Here is a 13,933-nt window from a genome sequence, read left to right on the forward strand (position 1 = left end):
TTGAAAGTCACCCCGATTATTAGTATCGTTATCGGGAACGAAAACGTACACATCGATAATCCTTCTCCGAGAACACTTCCCGTCTCGCGTCTCTCGTCCCGATTGCACGAGCTTGCGCATTTCGAACAACGACGACGACGACGACTCGATGCAAAACAGTCCCCCCCCCCCCCCCCTCGTGTTTATGTCGTTAGTATCGTGTTACGCTACGCTCGTTTCGTTTCTTACGTTCGTGCGTAAATTTCCAAAGAAAAAAAAAAACGAGGAAAAAAAAGTGACAGAAACGAGTGAATTTCAACGGTGAACGGCTCCGTCCCTCTCCTATCGTTTAACATATTTCTTCCCGTTCTTCTCGTTCTTCGGTTACCAAGTTTTCACCGGATTCACAGGAAGAGCTCGCTCGACGAAGAGAAGAAGGAGAAAATATTTCTCGTTCGATGGAATTGCGTCGCATTTACGAGAACTCATTATTTTCGCTGTGCCTGCAGCGAATCGACTCGGGAGTGTTCACGAACGGTAAAGTGTCGTCACTCACCACTGTAGCGGCCTGTAAACGATCGATAACCGGTAAAAGTAACGAGACCGTTCATCGCACACCATCTTTTACACCGATCCCGACACCAGCCTGGTTCCTCGCCTCCCAACCAACTAGAAAGATCTAAACGAAGTGCACAGTAAGCATCCGTTCACAACTTTCCCTCATCGCTCGGCTCATCCTATCTCTTCCCAATTCATCGATTCCAAATGAATCAACGATAAACAAGATTGGTGGTAGATCGCGCGCGCGCGTCTAAAGGGGTACCGATAGAAAAGGCTCCTCTTCCCCTCGTACACATACGCGTCTCGAGAAACGAGGTATGAAACGAGGGACGAGAGTGGCGACGCGTGTCCCGCCATTCTCTGTGCCGATGAGGGGCGATCCTGGCAGGTGTCGTTCCAACGCCGCGAGGTGCGTGGTGCAGGGGCAGGCGAGAAGAAGGCGGGCGACTGGCGGCCACCACGAGTAGCCGTTACGTTGGGCGCGAGCGGCGTATCGACCGGCGAGGGGGCGGGATGGAGGGCGCAGGCGCGAACGGCTCGCCGCAGGCGACGGGTCCAAAGCTGCGCGGCATCGCCCGCTTCTGTATCAACACGTTCAGAGTGTTCTACGCGAGGGCCGCGTTCGCCAGGCCCGCGCCCGTTCCTCTACCCGCCGCTTCCACCAGCCCGACCACCGCCGCCGCCGCCTTCTCCCGTCGTCATCGAGGAGGTCTGCTCGAGGAGGAATCGTTCGAGGCGATGGGCAACTTGCAGAGCGACGCGAGGAGGAAAGGGAGGAAGGGGAAAGGGGCGAGCGCACCTGGGTCCGTGGAGGATGGCCTGGAGGATGGCGTGGAGGCCGAGGATGGAGGAGGAGAGGCGGAGGAGACGGTTGGAAGGAAGGCGGAACAGGCGGGGATCGGGACTCTGGAGAAACGACAGACCCACAAGAGGCAAGCACCGAAACCGCCTGCCGAGAAGAAGGTATTTCGAATTTTTGCTTCTCGTTTCGATCCTTTATTTTTCGAGAGGAGAGGGAGAGAGAAGACCATCTGGAAATGGTGGAAACGCGTGAAATTGGTCGAGAGTGGGTAGGGTGTTTTGACAGTTGACGGAACGCAGTTAACCGCAGTGCTGGCTGGCGCCACGTTGGGCACACGATGACACACGCGTTTCTACCCGCTTTTCCCTCCTCGCGAGACAAACCGTCGCCTCGAGATCGAATGGGAATCGAATTTTCGCCGTTCGTCGAATAACAATAATCCGGACGTCGTACGATGACCTCTCTCCTAACCCTAATATTTAAATGGATTGGGATCTCGAACGATCTTTTGTTCAAAGACGTACAGTTGTTGTTCAAAAAAAGAGAAGAGAAAGAAGAGAAGAGAGATCTAACTTTAATATCGCTTCCTCCCCCTTTTTGCTTCGAATAGGTCAGCCCGGATATCAGACAAGACTCGGAAAAGAGAGATTGCACGCGAGAGGAGAGATTGATCGGGATCGAGAAGGTTGAAAGGGACGAGGACGAATCTGGAAAATCGATAGATTCGGCGAGGAAGGATGAGGGAAAAGACGCGTCGCCGTTACCGGGAACGACGACGATCAAACCCACGGATCAAACCCAGAAGCAAGAACCCACGCTTCTGGTCACGGATTCGTGGCGGTTGGCCAACAAGTGCATGGTCGTTGCCGAGCTGTCGATGCCGCCGAGTCAAGAATCGTCGAGCGACAGTGTGTTCACCGATCCCGAGGAATTGGCCGCGAACGCCGCGAAAGAGGAAGCCGCCAAGGCGCCATCTATCACGGGGATCCCACCGAAAAATCAACGGATCGAACCCTCTTCCATATCCCCGCTTTTCGGTAAGTCGTTTTCCAAGTTCTCTCTCTCTTTAAACGTGGCCTCGATACGAGAATACGAAATAAGAAGCCGCGAGACGAGGTGTTTCGAAGTAAGTCATCCAAAAGAATCAAAGGTTTCATTCCGACTAACGTTTGCAAACATATTGTTGCATATTTTGAAATATCGAGATAGCATTGATCAGAAAAGGGGAAAGAAATCTATCACGGGGGAAAGAATTTAATATTCACTGTGTTTTTCATTCTTAATATCTTCAATTTGGATTAGAATAGGATTGCAACGTTGAGAATGATCGAAATTGAATTTCAAGATTGCAAATATTTTCTTAATGGAACAACAAAATGTTTCTAGATATGAGTATAAAGTATTGCAATTATACGTAAAAATTTTTGCCCTTGAGATATCTGCGCCACTGCGTCAAAGTTTGAAACACGATATAGTTTCAATGATAATGAGAGTACGTTCAAAGGACATCCTCGTACTTTATCTGTGGTCAAAAGCGAGTGTACAGAAGGATATAGCAAATAACAGAGAGACAGAGATAGGATAAAAATTGGAGAGTATAAAGAATGATAGAGAAATGAAAGAAGAGTAGATAAGAATTCATCATTGGTTCTATCTCTTTATGTTCTTGAATATTCTTTAGAGGCAGAGTAAAATAGAGCAAAAAATTGACTGCAACGCCATCTTTTGAACGCTCTCTACTTTCGTAGAGATGTCTTCGATATTTAGGAGATAGCGCAGACGCTATATTTCTATAAATACTTATTTCCCTCATTGTTTTCTGCCCTTTCTATGTATACGTTTCATTTATGGCATTCAGAGATTCATCTCTGTCCATCTCTTATTATTCATTCTCCTTGTCTCTGTATTTACAGAATCTATATAAACCCATGAAATGGTTTCTGACTTTATTATGATCTTCTTTGCCTGCTTATATTGATTAAAAATTTCAACAGAATATATGCACACACGTATTTACATTCTTACGTATATTATTTTATACGTATAAAAATTTATTCTCTATAAATTGCTATTTTATATAACATTATTTCATTATATACGAATTAAAAACACATATATAGCACGTACAAGCAAATGATTCTTCTTTTCTTCATATTCTTCGTACATTTCTGCTTAAATGATTTTTAAATTATAAATTTAAAGCATTTGTTTTTCAAATTTCATTAAAATTGTTCAATTTGACGTTTCGTTGATAAGTGAGAGAGCTTTCAAAAAGTTTCGAAGATCAACGCCATCTCGCGTTTGGATCACCGAAGCTCCGATTTGTTATTAGTATAGCAGAATACATAAAGAGGTATTCGAAGTGAGAAGGAAAGCAACATTGTGCGAGAAGGACAGAGTATCTCCCATTTCGAGGACACCAAATAGAAAATTCATTAATAATTCATCCTCTACTAAAAATTTCAATAGTTTCAAGCTCGAATATTGCAGCTAGGACTCCAGCCAACTTTCTCGTATCAATTTTAATGCAAAATTTTTCCTAATTGATTAATTATTAACGAGTAACCCATCGTAGATTCTAATACATCGATGACGCCATATTGAAAATTTATTAATAAAACTTTTTCCACTGAAAATTTCATCACTTTTAAACGTTCATCTTGCAGCTAGAATTCCAACCTAATTTCTCTTAAGAATATCGAAATTTTCAGTAGAAAAAGAATTATTAATGAATTTTCAATATGGCGTCATCGATGTATCGAAACCTATGACGCGTCAATCGTTAATAATTAATTAATTGAAGAGAATTCGGTATTAAAATTGATACGAGAAACTTGGCTGGAGTTCTAGCTGCGAGATGCGAGCTTAAAAATACCGAAATTTTCAATAGAAAAAGAATTATTAATGAATTTTCAATATGGCGTCATCGATATATCGAAACCTATGACGCGTCAATCGTTAATAATTAATTAATTGAAGAGAATTCGGTATTAAAATTGATACGAGAAACTTGGCTGGAGTTCTAGCTGCGAGATGCGAGCTTAAAAGTACCGAAATTTTCAATAGAAAAAGAATTATTAATGAATTTTCAATATGGCGTCATCGATGTATCGAAACCTATGACGCGTCAATCGTTAATAATTAATTAATTGAAGAGAATTCGGTATTAAAATTGATATGAGAAACTTGGCTGGAGTTTTAGCTGCGAGATGCGAGCTTAAAAGTACCGAAATTTTCAGTAGAAAAAGAATTATTAATGAATTTTCAATATGGCGTCATCGATGTATCGAAACCTATGACGCGTCAATCGTTAATAATTAATTAATTGAAGAGAATTCGGTATTAAAATTGATACGAGAAACTTGGCTGGAGTTCTAGCTGCGAGATGCGAGCTTAAAAGTACCGAAATTTTTAATAGAAAATTAATTATTAATGAATTTTCTATGCGGTATCTTTGAAATGGTGGGAGATGCTCTCTCGTACAATATTGCTTTTCTTGTCTGCGATCTCGCATACCTCCTCGTATATTCTGTTATGCTAATAACAAATTGGAGCTTCAGAGATCCAAACGCGAGATGGCGCTGATCTCCGAAACTTTTTCAGTAACTTAATTTATCGACTGTACTTATTTAACACTTCGTAAATAAAAGCACGTATTATACGATATTAACAAAATACTTTTTTAAAAGAATTATTATCCAAATCAATATTTATGCAAATAATATATTGAAAGTCGTAGAAGAGTTGGAAAGTTATAAAAGAAAAATTGAAAGAGAAGATGAACGAAAAAAGAAAATGAAAAAATATAAAGATATAAATAGAAAATATAATTTAATAGAAATGTGAAAAATATATATACAATTCAGACGTATAAAAATATAAAATGAAGATATATCTTGTAAGATATGAAAAAATATATATGATGAAAAATTTTATTGTTTATATGTATGTAATTTTTTTTTATATCTCGCAAAGAGTATAATGACATTAAATTCTTGGAAATTCTCTACAATTTTTATAAAATTTTATGTATTTATCTATAAAATATTTACCTTCTGCATATTTACATATTGCGGCTCCCATTTTGCTCCAATTTTAAATAATTTTCAATATTTTTTCAACAGTTTTCTTAATTCTAGCAATATTTATTATTGGTTATAATTTTTTTGCAATACTTATCGAACGTTTCTCGATAGGGTAAAAATTATGAGTACCAAAAATTATATTCCGAGTATTAAAAATATATTTTCAAAAGGATAGGGATAAAATAGAATAAGAATTGGATATTAGCGCTAACTCTTGGGTGCTTTTAGAAAAATGATTTTTTGAAAAAGTATCTTTGACGTTCGAAAGATGGTGCTGACGAGTAATTCTCTATCTCTATCCTTTTCTCGTTATCTATTCTTCTTGTCTATAGTTGTTCCACAAAGAGACGATTTCGAATATTTGATTAACCTTATTATTTTCTTTATTTAATCTGTTGCAATTCATGTACGAATTTGTCTACTATTCGTAGCAATTGAAAAATTCATATATACAATTCGATACGTGGCAATGCATGGGAATGTCTTTCAAAGGATACATCATAATAAATCTGTCGATATTAACATTAACTTTTTTGAATCGAATCGAATTCAACTAATTTTCCACACAATTTCAAGATACGAGATAAAATTTCACCAAATATTTTATCTGTTTTTGTACTCGAATGATCTACGAATTTAACATAGATCAAAGACCGAATATCTATATACATCCATCCATGATATATGGCATCTCATTTCGATAAGGAACGCGATAAGGTTTATCGAGGAGGCGTGATTCGCCACGCGTCGCGCTCGTGTTTTCATCGTCCAACGATGATTACGCTCTCGTTTCTCGTATAAAATTCTTCGGGAAATCGTTAAAAAATTCAACTGGAGCTTTTCATGATGTTGAAAGCTATCGGAGTGGCCTTTCTTTCGGATCGTAGCTGGTCGTTCCAACAGAACGGAGCATATCATTTCAGTTAAGGAGAAATTATTTTGGTTATACGATTGGCAATTATTATCTCACTACTGTCAGAGGTTAGTTCTGAGACGATCAAACGTTATCGTAAGACGTTCGCAAAATTGTGGTGAACGAGCGTAGAAAGCAACGAGGGGAAGTGAGTCCATTATTGATCTCGTCAGCGTAAATCGATCATGCCTCGATCTTGAAATTGGAAAAAAACATCAGGGATCGGACAGGTGCGGATAAGAGCCGATGATAGAGGAGGGCTGCGATGGCGTCGAAGCCAAAAACGAACTTGTCATTAAGTCGTACTCGTTCAGTGAGAATTGCACAGGTTCGATGTTTGTCTCGTTTCTTCGAGTTTTGCTTGATTTCGAAACGAACGATCGGGTGAGATTACATGGAGGAAAATTAACAGACGAAGAGAAACGAAGCGAAAGCATTCAGATACTTTCATCGATACTTTCAGAGCGACGAATCGTCGGCACGTTGATCTCGGCCCTCCCGGACCAATTGAAGTCGATACTCACGGAGGCCGAAGTCGAGCAATTTGCATCCAGAATATATTCCAGTCTCGTCTCGGACGGTATCATCGGATCGATCACAATCGATGGCGTCGCCCGGAACAAGGATTTCGCGGTAACACCGTTCCCCATCACCGCGATCAATAATCAACAACCGTCCAACGCACAAATTAAACTCCAACTTTCACCCGTTTCAGGAAGATTCGTGCGAGCACAGGGACACGCCATCCGTATCCGTCGCTTTAACTTCCGAACGGGTTTCCGGCAACGAGCGACGCGACACCGAGAACGAGTTATTGAAACAGGAACTCGAACGGCTTCGCGAGTTCGCCAAAAATGCGGGAAAAAGTACCCAGGGTAAATCCACTCAAACGTCCCCGACGGCGACACTTCCGCAGCCAACTTCACCAGCCCCCCACGATGCCAACACTCGCCGAGACCAGCCCGTCGCCCCTTGTTCGAGCGCCGCCTCCAAGGACGCGACCACGACTCCTCGAGGACCACCACTCGGCCGATTATCCTTCGCCCTTCCGCACCCGCCTTCCTCACCCGTCCAACTCGCCTCTCCGCCGCCACCCCCACCTCCACCACCGCCGCCACCTCCCCCGCCCCCACCCTCGCCCTTCCTAGACTACCGTTCCCTCAACAAATCCACCTCCTCCCCGCCGTCCTACCCCATCCCGCCCCCGCCACCCCTCCCCTCGCAACGAGCCACCTCCCTATCCTCCTCCTCCTCCTCCACCTCCGCCGCCGCCGCCGTACCGCCGCCCCCACCCCCGCCCCCGTTACCGCCACCGATCCTACACCCGATCACGCAAGGGATACACGCCGCGGCGCCCGCCCCGCCGCCCCCGCCTCCCCCACCCCCCTCGCCCGCCCCCACCGCCCAGAGATACTCCGCGCCGTACCCCGTCCCCCATCCGCCGCCTCCACCCCCACCCACGCCCCCCCTCGCCTCCTCGATACCGCCGCCCCCGCCCCCGCCGCCCCTCCCCCCACCCCACCCCCCGTCCTCCTCCTCCTCCTCCTCCTTGACCGTCGTCGGGGGTGGATTGCACGCCGCCTCGCCTCCCCCTCCGCCCCCACCCCCACCGCCCCCGCCCCCCCGCCGACGTCGGGCCCGATCTCGGGGGGGCCCCCGCCCCCCCCACCGCCGCCACCGACGCCCATGATCGGCGTGCCACCGCCCCCGCCGCCTCCGCCGTCCGTGCTCGGCGCCGGGCCGCCGCCGCCGCCTCCTCCGCCTCCGCCCTGCCTAGGCGGGCCGCCTCCTCCGCCGCCCCCGCCGGGGGCCAGCCAAGGATCGTCGCAAGGACCGAGTCCTTTGCCCGCACCTCCGCACGGAGGTTGGAACCCAGCTAGCAGAGCGTGTGAGTAACGGGACAAAAAAAGAGAGAGAGAGAGAAAAGTATTTATCCATCTCAATGAATTCGAAACAATCATCCTCCCCTCCTCCCCTTCGTCTTTTTCTTGGTTTCGTTCAGGTATGAGGAAGGAGCCTCTCTGCCCCGAGGTCCCTATGAAACCGCTCTACTGGACAAGGATTTTGGTGCCTGTAGTACCGACAGAGCGTGGTGGCTCCACCGATGTTACGGATTCGCCCGTCCACGTAAGTGTCACTTCTTTCCCCGGATGGGGAAAGAAGCGGGGCAGAATTTTATTGTTGGTTGTTTCGCAGATCCCGCTTTGGGCGGAGCTAGAGGAAGAGAAAAACTTGGACATGAAAGAGTTCGCCGGCCTTTTCTCGCGTCAGGTAACCGCGTCAAGAAAGCCGGTGAAAAGAACGGACGAGGCCACGAAGCCGTCTAAAGTGCAGCCGGCTAAGATCCTCGACTCGAAGCGGTCCAAGACGGTCGGTATACTCGAGAAGAGTTTGCGCGTCGATTTTTGCGAGGTGGAGAACGCCGTTTACAATTTGGACACAAGCGTGATCAACTTGGAAGCGTTGCAACAGATATACGAGATCGTAGGTATACGTGATTTCAAAAATTACCACCGTATCTCGACGAAACGAGGTTATACTAATTATAACCTAAAAAATTTTTAACCTATCATCCGCGTGGCAGAGGCCGACGAAGAAAGAATTGGAGGATATAAAAGCTTTCGAGGCCGCGAATCCCGACGTTCCCCTCGATCAACCGGAGATTTTCCTCAAGAAGTTGGCCGATATCAATCACTTCTCGGAGAGGATAGCGTGTTTGATGTTCCAAGCAGAGTTCCAGGACGCGATCTCGAACGTCTCGTCGAAATTGACGAATCTGCGCAGCACCTGCGACTTCTTGAGAAACTCTAGCTCCCTGAAGAGGGTCATGGCGTTGATCCTCACGTTCGGCAATTACATGAACGGCGGGAACAGGACGCGTGGGCAGGCGGACGGTTTCGGTCTCGAGATTCTAGGGAAATTGAAGGACGTCAAGTCGAACGTGGCAGGTGTCACGTTGCTCCACTACATCGTCAGGGCGAGATTGGCCCAGGAGAGGGATCACAATTTCGACGAGCCTTTGCCCCTCCCGATTCCGGAACCGGCCGACATGGAGGCGGCGTCCACCATAAATTTTGAAAATCTGTCCGCCGAGTTGGACAGGTTGAGAAACGAGCTCGAAGGTAAACGCGATTGTATACGATTTTTTTCCCCTGTTTTCTTCTCTCCACTGTTACTCGTTCGTTTTTCGTCACGAAGGTTGTATCGAGAAGTGTAACGCGGTGGTCGAGGCGGATCCCGATTCGTCGGCCCCGTTCAAGGAGAAAATGGACGCGTTTTTCCGCGAGGCGAGGGCAGAATTGGCGAACGAGCAGCAGGCACTGCTCGAAGCGAGGAGCAAATTCAAGGCTGTGATGCAATTCTACCAGTACAAGCCGAAAGGGACGAATCTCGACGCGGCTGATCCAAACGCGTTCTTCGCCCTTTGGCTAGGTTTTTGCCAGGACTTCAAGGTACGCGGTTTCGTTCTAACCTTTAGAACCGATCCAATTTGTTACGAATACGTCGTTACAGGATATCTGGAAGAAGGAGCAGCAACGAATAAAGAAGGAACGGATGGAGGAGATGAAGAAGAAGTACGAGAACAAGACGAAGGTGGAGAAGCTGAAATTAAGCGCCACGGGGTTGAAGGCACGGCTTCAAAAATTGTCGCGAAAGTAGAAAAGAGAAAGAAAGAAAAAATATATATGTATGTATACACACACAGACGCAAAAGGCGACTTCGATCTTGGATCGCTAATGGTCGATAATGGCGATCCCAATTTAATCGGAGGAATGTTCGAGCGAGGATCGATACCACTACGCTATAACGTACATGTCACGGCTATATGTCACGGAGAAACGAGTTTCTTTGGATCGATCGTGTCCGTTCCGCTCGATCCGTCCTTTATTATTCTTCTACGGCACTAAAGTTTCATCGAATTTGAATAACGCTGATAGATAAGAATCGAGAATACGAGAGAATCTGAGAATTGTAATATTGTAAATAAGGCTTGTTGTTAAGTTTGCGTATATAATTTGTTATAATTTGTAAATACGATTGTTCCGCGAATGAAATATTCGGATAATTATAATAAACGTTACTTTTTACACGAATCCTCTTTTCTTTCTTTCTTCTTTTTTTCCCTCCCCGCTCGAACCTTGTTATACTCCCGGATGGAAAGGAGAGGGGAATGGTGAAAGTGATCTCGTCGTGTTGCTTCTTTTCATTTTCTCCATATCTTTTTTTTTTTTTTTTTTTGCTTGTTTTTTGGTGTCAAATGCGTGTGCGTTTTGCGTATATTTTTTTTTTTCCACTGCAATTAGTAGTAGCGACGATACAGAACCTTCAAGTAAAGCGGAAAACAGAGATTAAACATTTAAGAATAGTTAATAGATTAATCGCATCATCATTCGTTACTCAAATCGTGCTATCTTTCTCTCTCTCGCGCGCGTTCTAAAATGTAAAAAAAAAGAGGAAGAAAAAGAGGGGAGTAGGGGAGGGGAAAAAACGCTTGGAAATTCGCAAAATAGATACATCGTTTGTAAAAGCCCGACAATACATTGGAACATTGGTTTTCTGCCGGTTTCCTTTTTTTTTTTTTCTTTTTTTTCCCTCGCTATTTCTTCTTTTTTTCCATCGACATCGAAACACAGGTTATTACACGTTTATATATATATTATTTCGTTCGCTCGGTCGATAACACTTCGTTCAAGGGCCCCCTTTCCATTGCGTCATCCGTGCGTCGGCGCTCACTTCGGTAAGGCAGGTACGATTTCGCGCAGAAGCGGTTTACGGCGATAGACCTAAGGCAATCGTTGCGTGTAGCGTAAATTCGTGTCTTTTTTTTTTCTTTTTCTTAGGAAATTGTCTTATTCGCGGAGTGGTTCCCGGCGCGACACCGACTCGGAAGAGGATCGAGCATTATTTACACGACTACGTTTCTTTCTCTTTCTCTCTTGATTTCGATCGTGCGTAAGGGCCCTTCTTTTCCATCTATCGGTGGTGAAACGAGAGACGGAATAATATGAAAGGTAATTGAAAAACGAAAGAAAGGGGGGGGAGGGGAAACGGAAAACAAAAATTGAGAAACAAACAAACGTGGGAAAGTAACGAAAGAGAAGAAAAAGAAAGGATCGATCGAAATCGACAAAGTAAGCGATTTCGTGATTCGTGAATACGCATCACACCCGCGAACATGAAACACTCGTTTCTCGATTGTGTTACGACCGGTAAAAACCTAATAGTAGTAGTAGTAAGTAGTAGTAGTAGTAGTAGTAGTAATCCCTATGGATAACGTAAAATTACAATTACAATAATCGTTACGAGCTAATTCTTTCGGTAAAGAAAAACTTATTTACGAAACTGTTATAAATTCATTCGGTACGTTCGGTCATCGTCGTCGTCGTCGTCGTCGTCGTCGCGGAGCGAACGTCTCCCTCTCGTACGTACCGATTCCTTTACGTACATCATGGACGTCCGTTTCCGCGACTAATTACTCCCTTTCCTCTTCGGATCGCGCGCTCTTTCTATCTCTCTCTTCGCGCGTCCATTCATTCATCGTCGTCGTCATCTCCTTTCTACATTTTTTTTCTTTTTTCTCCCTTTTTCTTTTTTACAAAATATCTCATCAATAGTGTTATAAGCTCTTTTTTATTCGATTCAGGGCGTATACCAGAGAGGGGCAGCCTCCTCCATGATCGTTCGTTCGTTCGTACGTTCGAAGGAAAAAGAGAAGCTTGGCAACGATTGGCACGAGGGCAGCAAGCGACCCCTCTCGTTTCGAAGAATCGTTATTCTTTTTTTTTTTCCTTTTTTATGTTTCTTTTTATATATTATTTATATATATATATATATATCATTAGAATATCCTAATAAACAGCGCCTCGACTTTTGATCTTTCGATTTGATCCTCGATCCTCGATGATCGAAGAAGGATAGCGCCGTTTATTGCCTATTTTTTTTTTTTTTTTTTTTTTCTCAATTAATCACTGTGTCGCGATTACATCTCGGGTTTGTGCAACTACTATAATCGGAACGGCGCACGTTGATCGACCGGAGTCGGTTTTCCTTTTCGATGGGTGGCGGGTGTGGTCGTCGTCGAAACGGACGTGTCCGATGCACCGGAAGGCTTCCTGGACAGCTTCAACGATGGGGGCAGTGGCGTGCTCGATCCACTGGACGGTGTCCTCGTTCTAAGGGAAAAAGATCAGGTTGGGATCAGCGTTGGAAATGGATAATAATAGAATTAGATTTACTTTCGATGACAATTTCTTTTTTTTTTTTTTTTTTTAGCGAACGAGTACGCGATCATACGCGATCGAACATCCCCCCCTCCTCCCTCCAGTTTTATTGCCCCGGTTCACATATACGCGCGATCACGGCACAACAAAAACCCACAATTTATGTATCGTAATAATAATAATAATAACAATAATAATAATAAAAACAATAATAATAATAACAATAACAATAATAACAATAACAACAACAACAATAATAATAATAATGATAAGGATGAAGTCAAAACCGAAACGATGATTACCTAGCTTGCTTAACGGCCGACGAGGTGTTAGTGGCTGAATTTGTACACATCGAGCTGCTCCTACGGTGTTAGAAAAATAAACAAACACGACATTGGATTATACGATAATTGATGTGGAAGGAAGAAGCGGTGAGCGCGCATGGTTAATATGCGGCCGTTTATACAATAATGTTGGAAGTGTGAAAGCTTGTGACGCTGTCCAAAGCAAAAAAAAAAAAAAAAAAAAAAAGAAAACGCGGAAAAATCGAAGGTGAACGTATTTACGACACGTTCACGAACGATTGTGACTTTCGTTCGAAGCGTTGCTGCTACGTTCTAAAACTAAAAGAAGAGAAATAATTTACGCGATGGACAGAGTGAAAGAGTGTGAGAGAGAAAAAACGAATACTTGGTTTGCGCATGCGAATGGTGGACACACAACGCGAGTGCAAACAGAAAAGAAAAGAAAAGAAAAAAGTAGAGAAGAGAGAGAGAGAGAGAGAGTTACATTCGGTGTTAATAAGTGGGGGAGAAAAGTTGGGCCATACCCGGTAGAATCGGTAGAAACAGTCGAGTGGTTGCTTTGCGTAGAATGAGTGGAAATATTGCTGGTCGTCGATTGTGGGGATTTAATATCCGTGCCCACATACACGGGTATCCTCGAGCGGCTAAACCATCACCATCCAATTAATCAGTTTATTTATAATCGGTTCGAATCGTGCGCGTCTCTTATTTCGTATAATAAATATAATAACCGATATTCTTAATTTCTTTTTTGCGCGAAAAAGAAAAAAAAAGGAAACGAAAGGAGAAAGAACAAAAATGAGAAAATTAATTCACCTCCACCATTGCCGCGAGCATTGACCGAAATCAGGTGTTTCCCAACTCCTTTTAACCCTTTCGGCCATGGCATCCTCATATAAGGACATATTGAATAAATATGCTTGGTGTATTTAAATAAATAGGTAGATTTTGGAAATCATTTGACAGGTGTAAGAGACTAGGTTGCAAAGGAAAAACCAAATTTTTTTATGCAAAATGTAACATATAAATGTAATCATTTATATGTTGACAGAAACAAAAATTGTTT

At 44.0% G+C, this 13,933-nt stretch overlaps 2 protein-coding genes across 2 annotated transcripts in view; one reads left to right on the forward strand and one right to left on the reverse strand.

The window, feature by feature from the left end:
* Positions 1–173: 173 nt before the first annotated feature.
* LOC100866655 (uncharacterized) lies at positions 174–10,435 on the forward strand. The gene is made up of 10 exons (XM_086904014.1): positions 174–1,503; positions 1,953–2,379; positions 6,804–6,973; positions 7,056–7,843; positions 7,990–8,228; positions 8,343–8,467; positions 8,537–8,824; positions 8,925–9,462; positions 9,539–9,792; positions 9,854–10,435. The coding sequence occupies exons 1-10, from the start codon at positions 1,054–1,056 to the stop codon at positions 9,998–10,000; spliced, it is 3,426 nt and encodes a 1,141-aa protein (XP_086760140.1). The 5' UTR covers positions 174–1,053; the 3' UTR covers positions 10,001–10,435.
* A 104-nt stretch (positions 10,436–10,539) lies between these two features.
* Positions 10,540–13,933, reverse strand: part of shot (dystonin-like protein short stop) — a 68,099-nt gene continuing 64,705 nt past the window's right edge. The window contains exons 38-40 of the mRNA XM_086903801.1: positions 13,392–13,511; positions 12,865–12,924; positions 10,540–12,514 (exon numbers count right to left, since the gene is read on the reverse strand). Of these exons, the coding sequence (XP_086759927.1) occupies positions 12,346–12,514; positions 12,865–12,924; positions 13,392–13,511 (349 nt within the window). The 3' untranslated portion in view covers positions 10,540–12,345. The remainder of the gene's footprint in view (positions 12,515–12,864; positions 12,925–13,391; positions 13,512–13,933) is intronic.

Source organism: Apis florea, unplaced genomic scaffold (genome assembly GCF_048593485.1).
Source record: "Apis florea isolate Af1SG1 unplaced genomic scaffold, ASM4859348v1 contig_2293_pilon, whole genome shotgun sequence".
NCBI classification, from domain to species: Eukaryota; Metazoa; Arthropoda; class Insecta; order Hymenoptera; family Apidae; genus Apis; species Apis florea.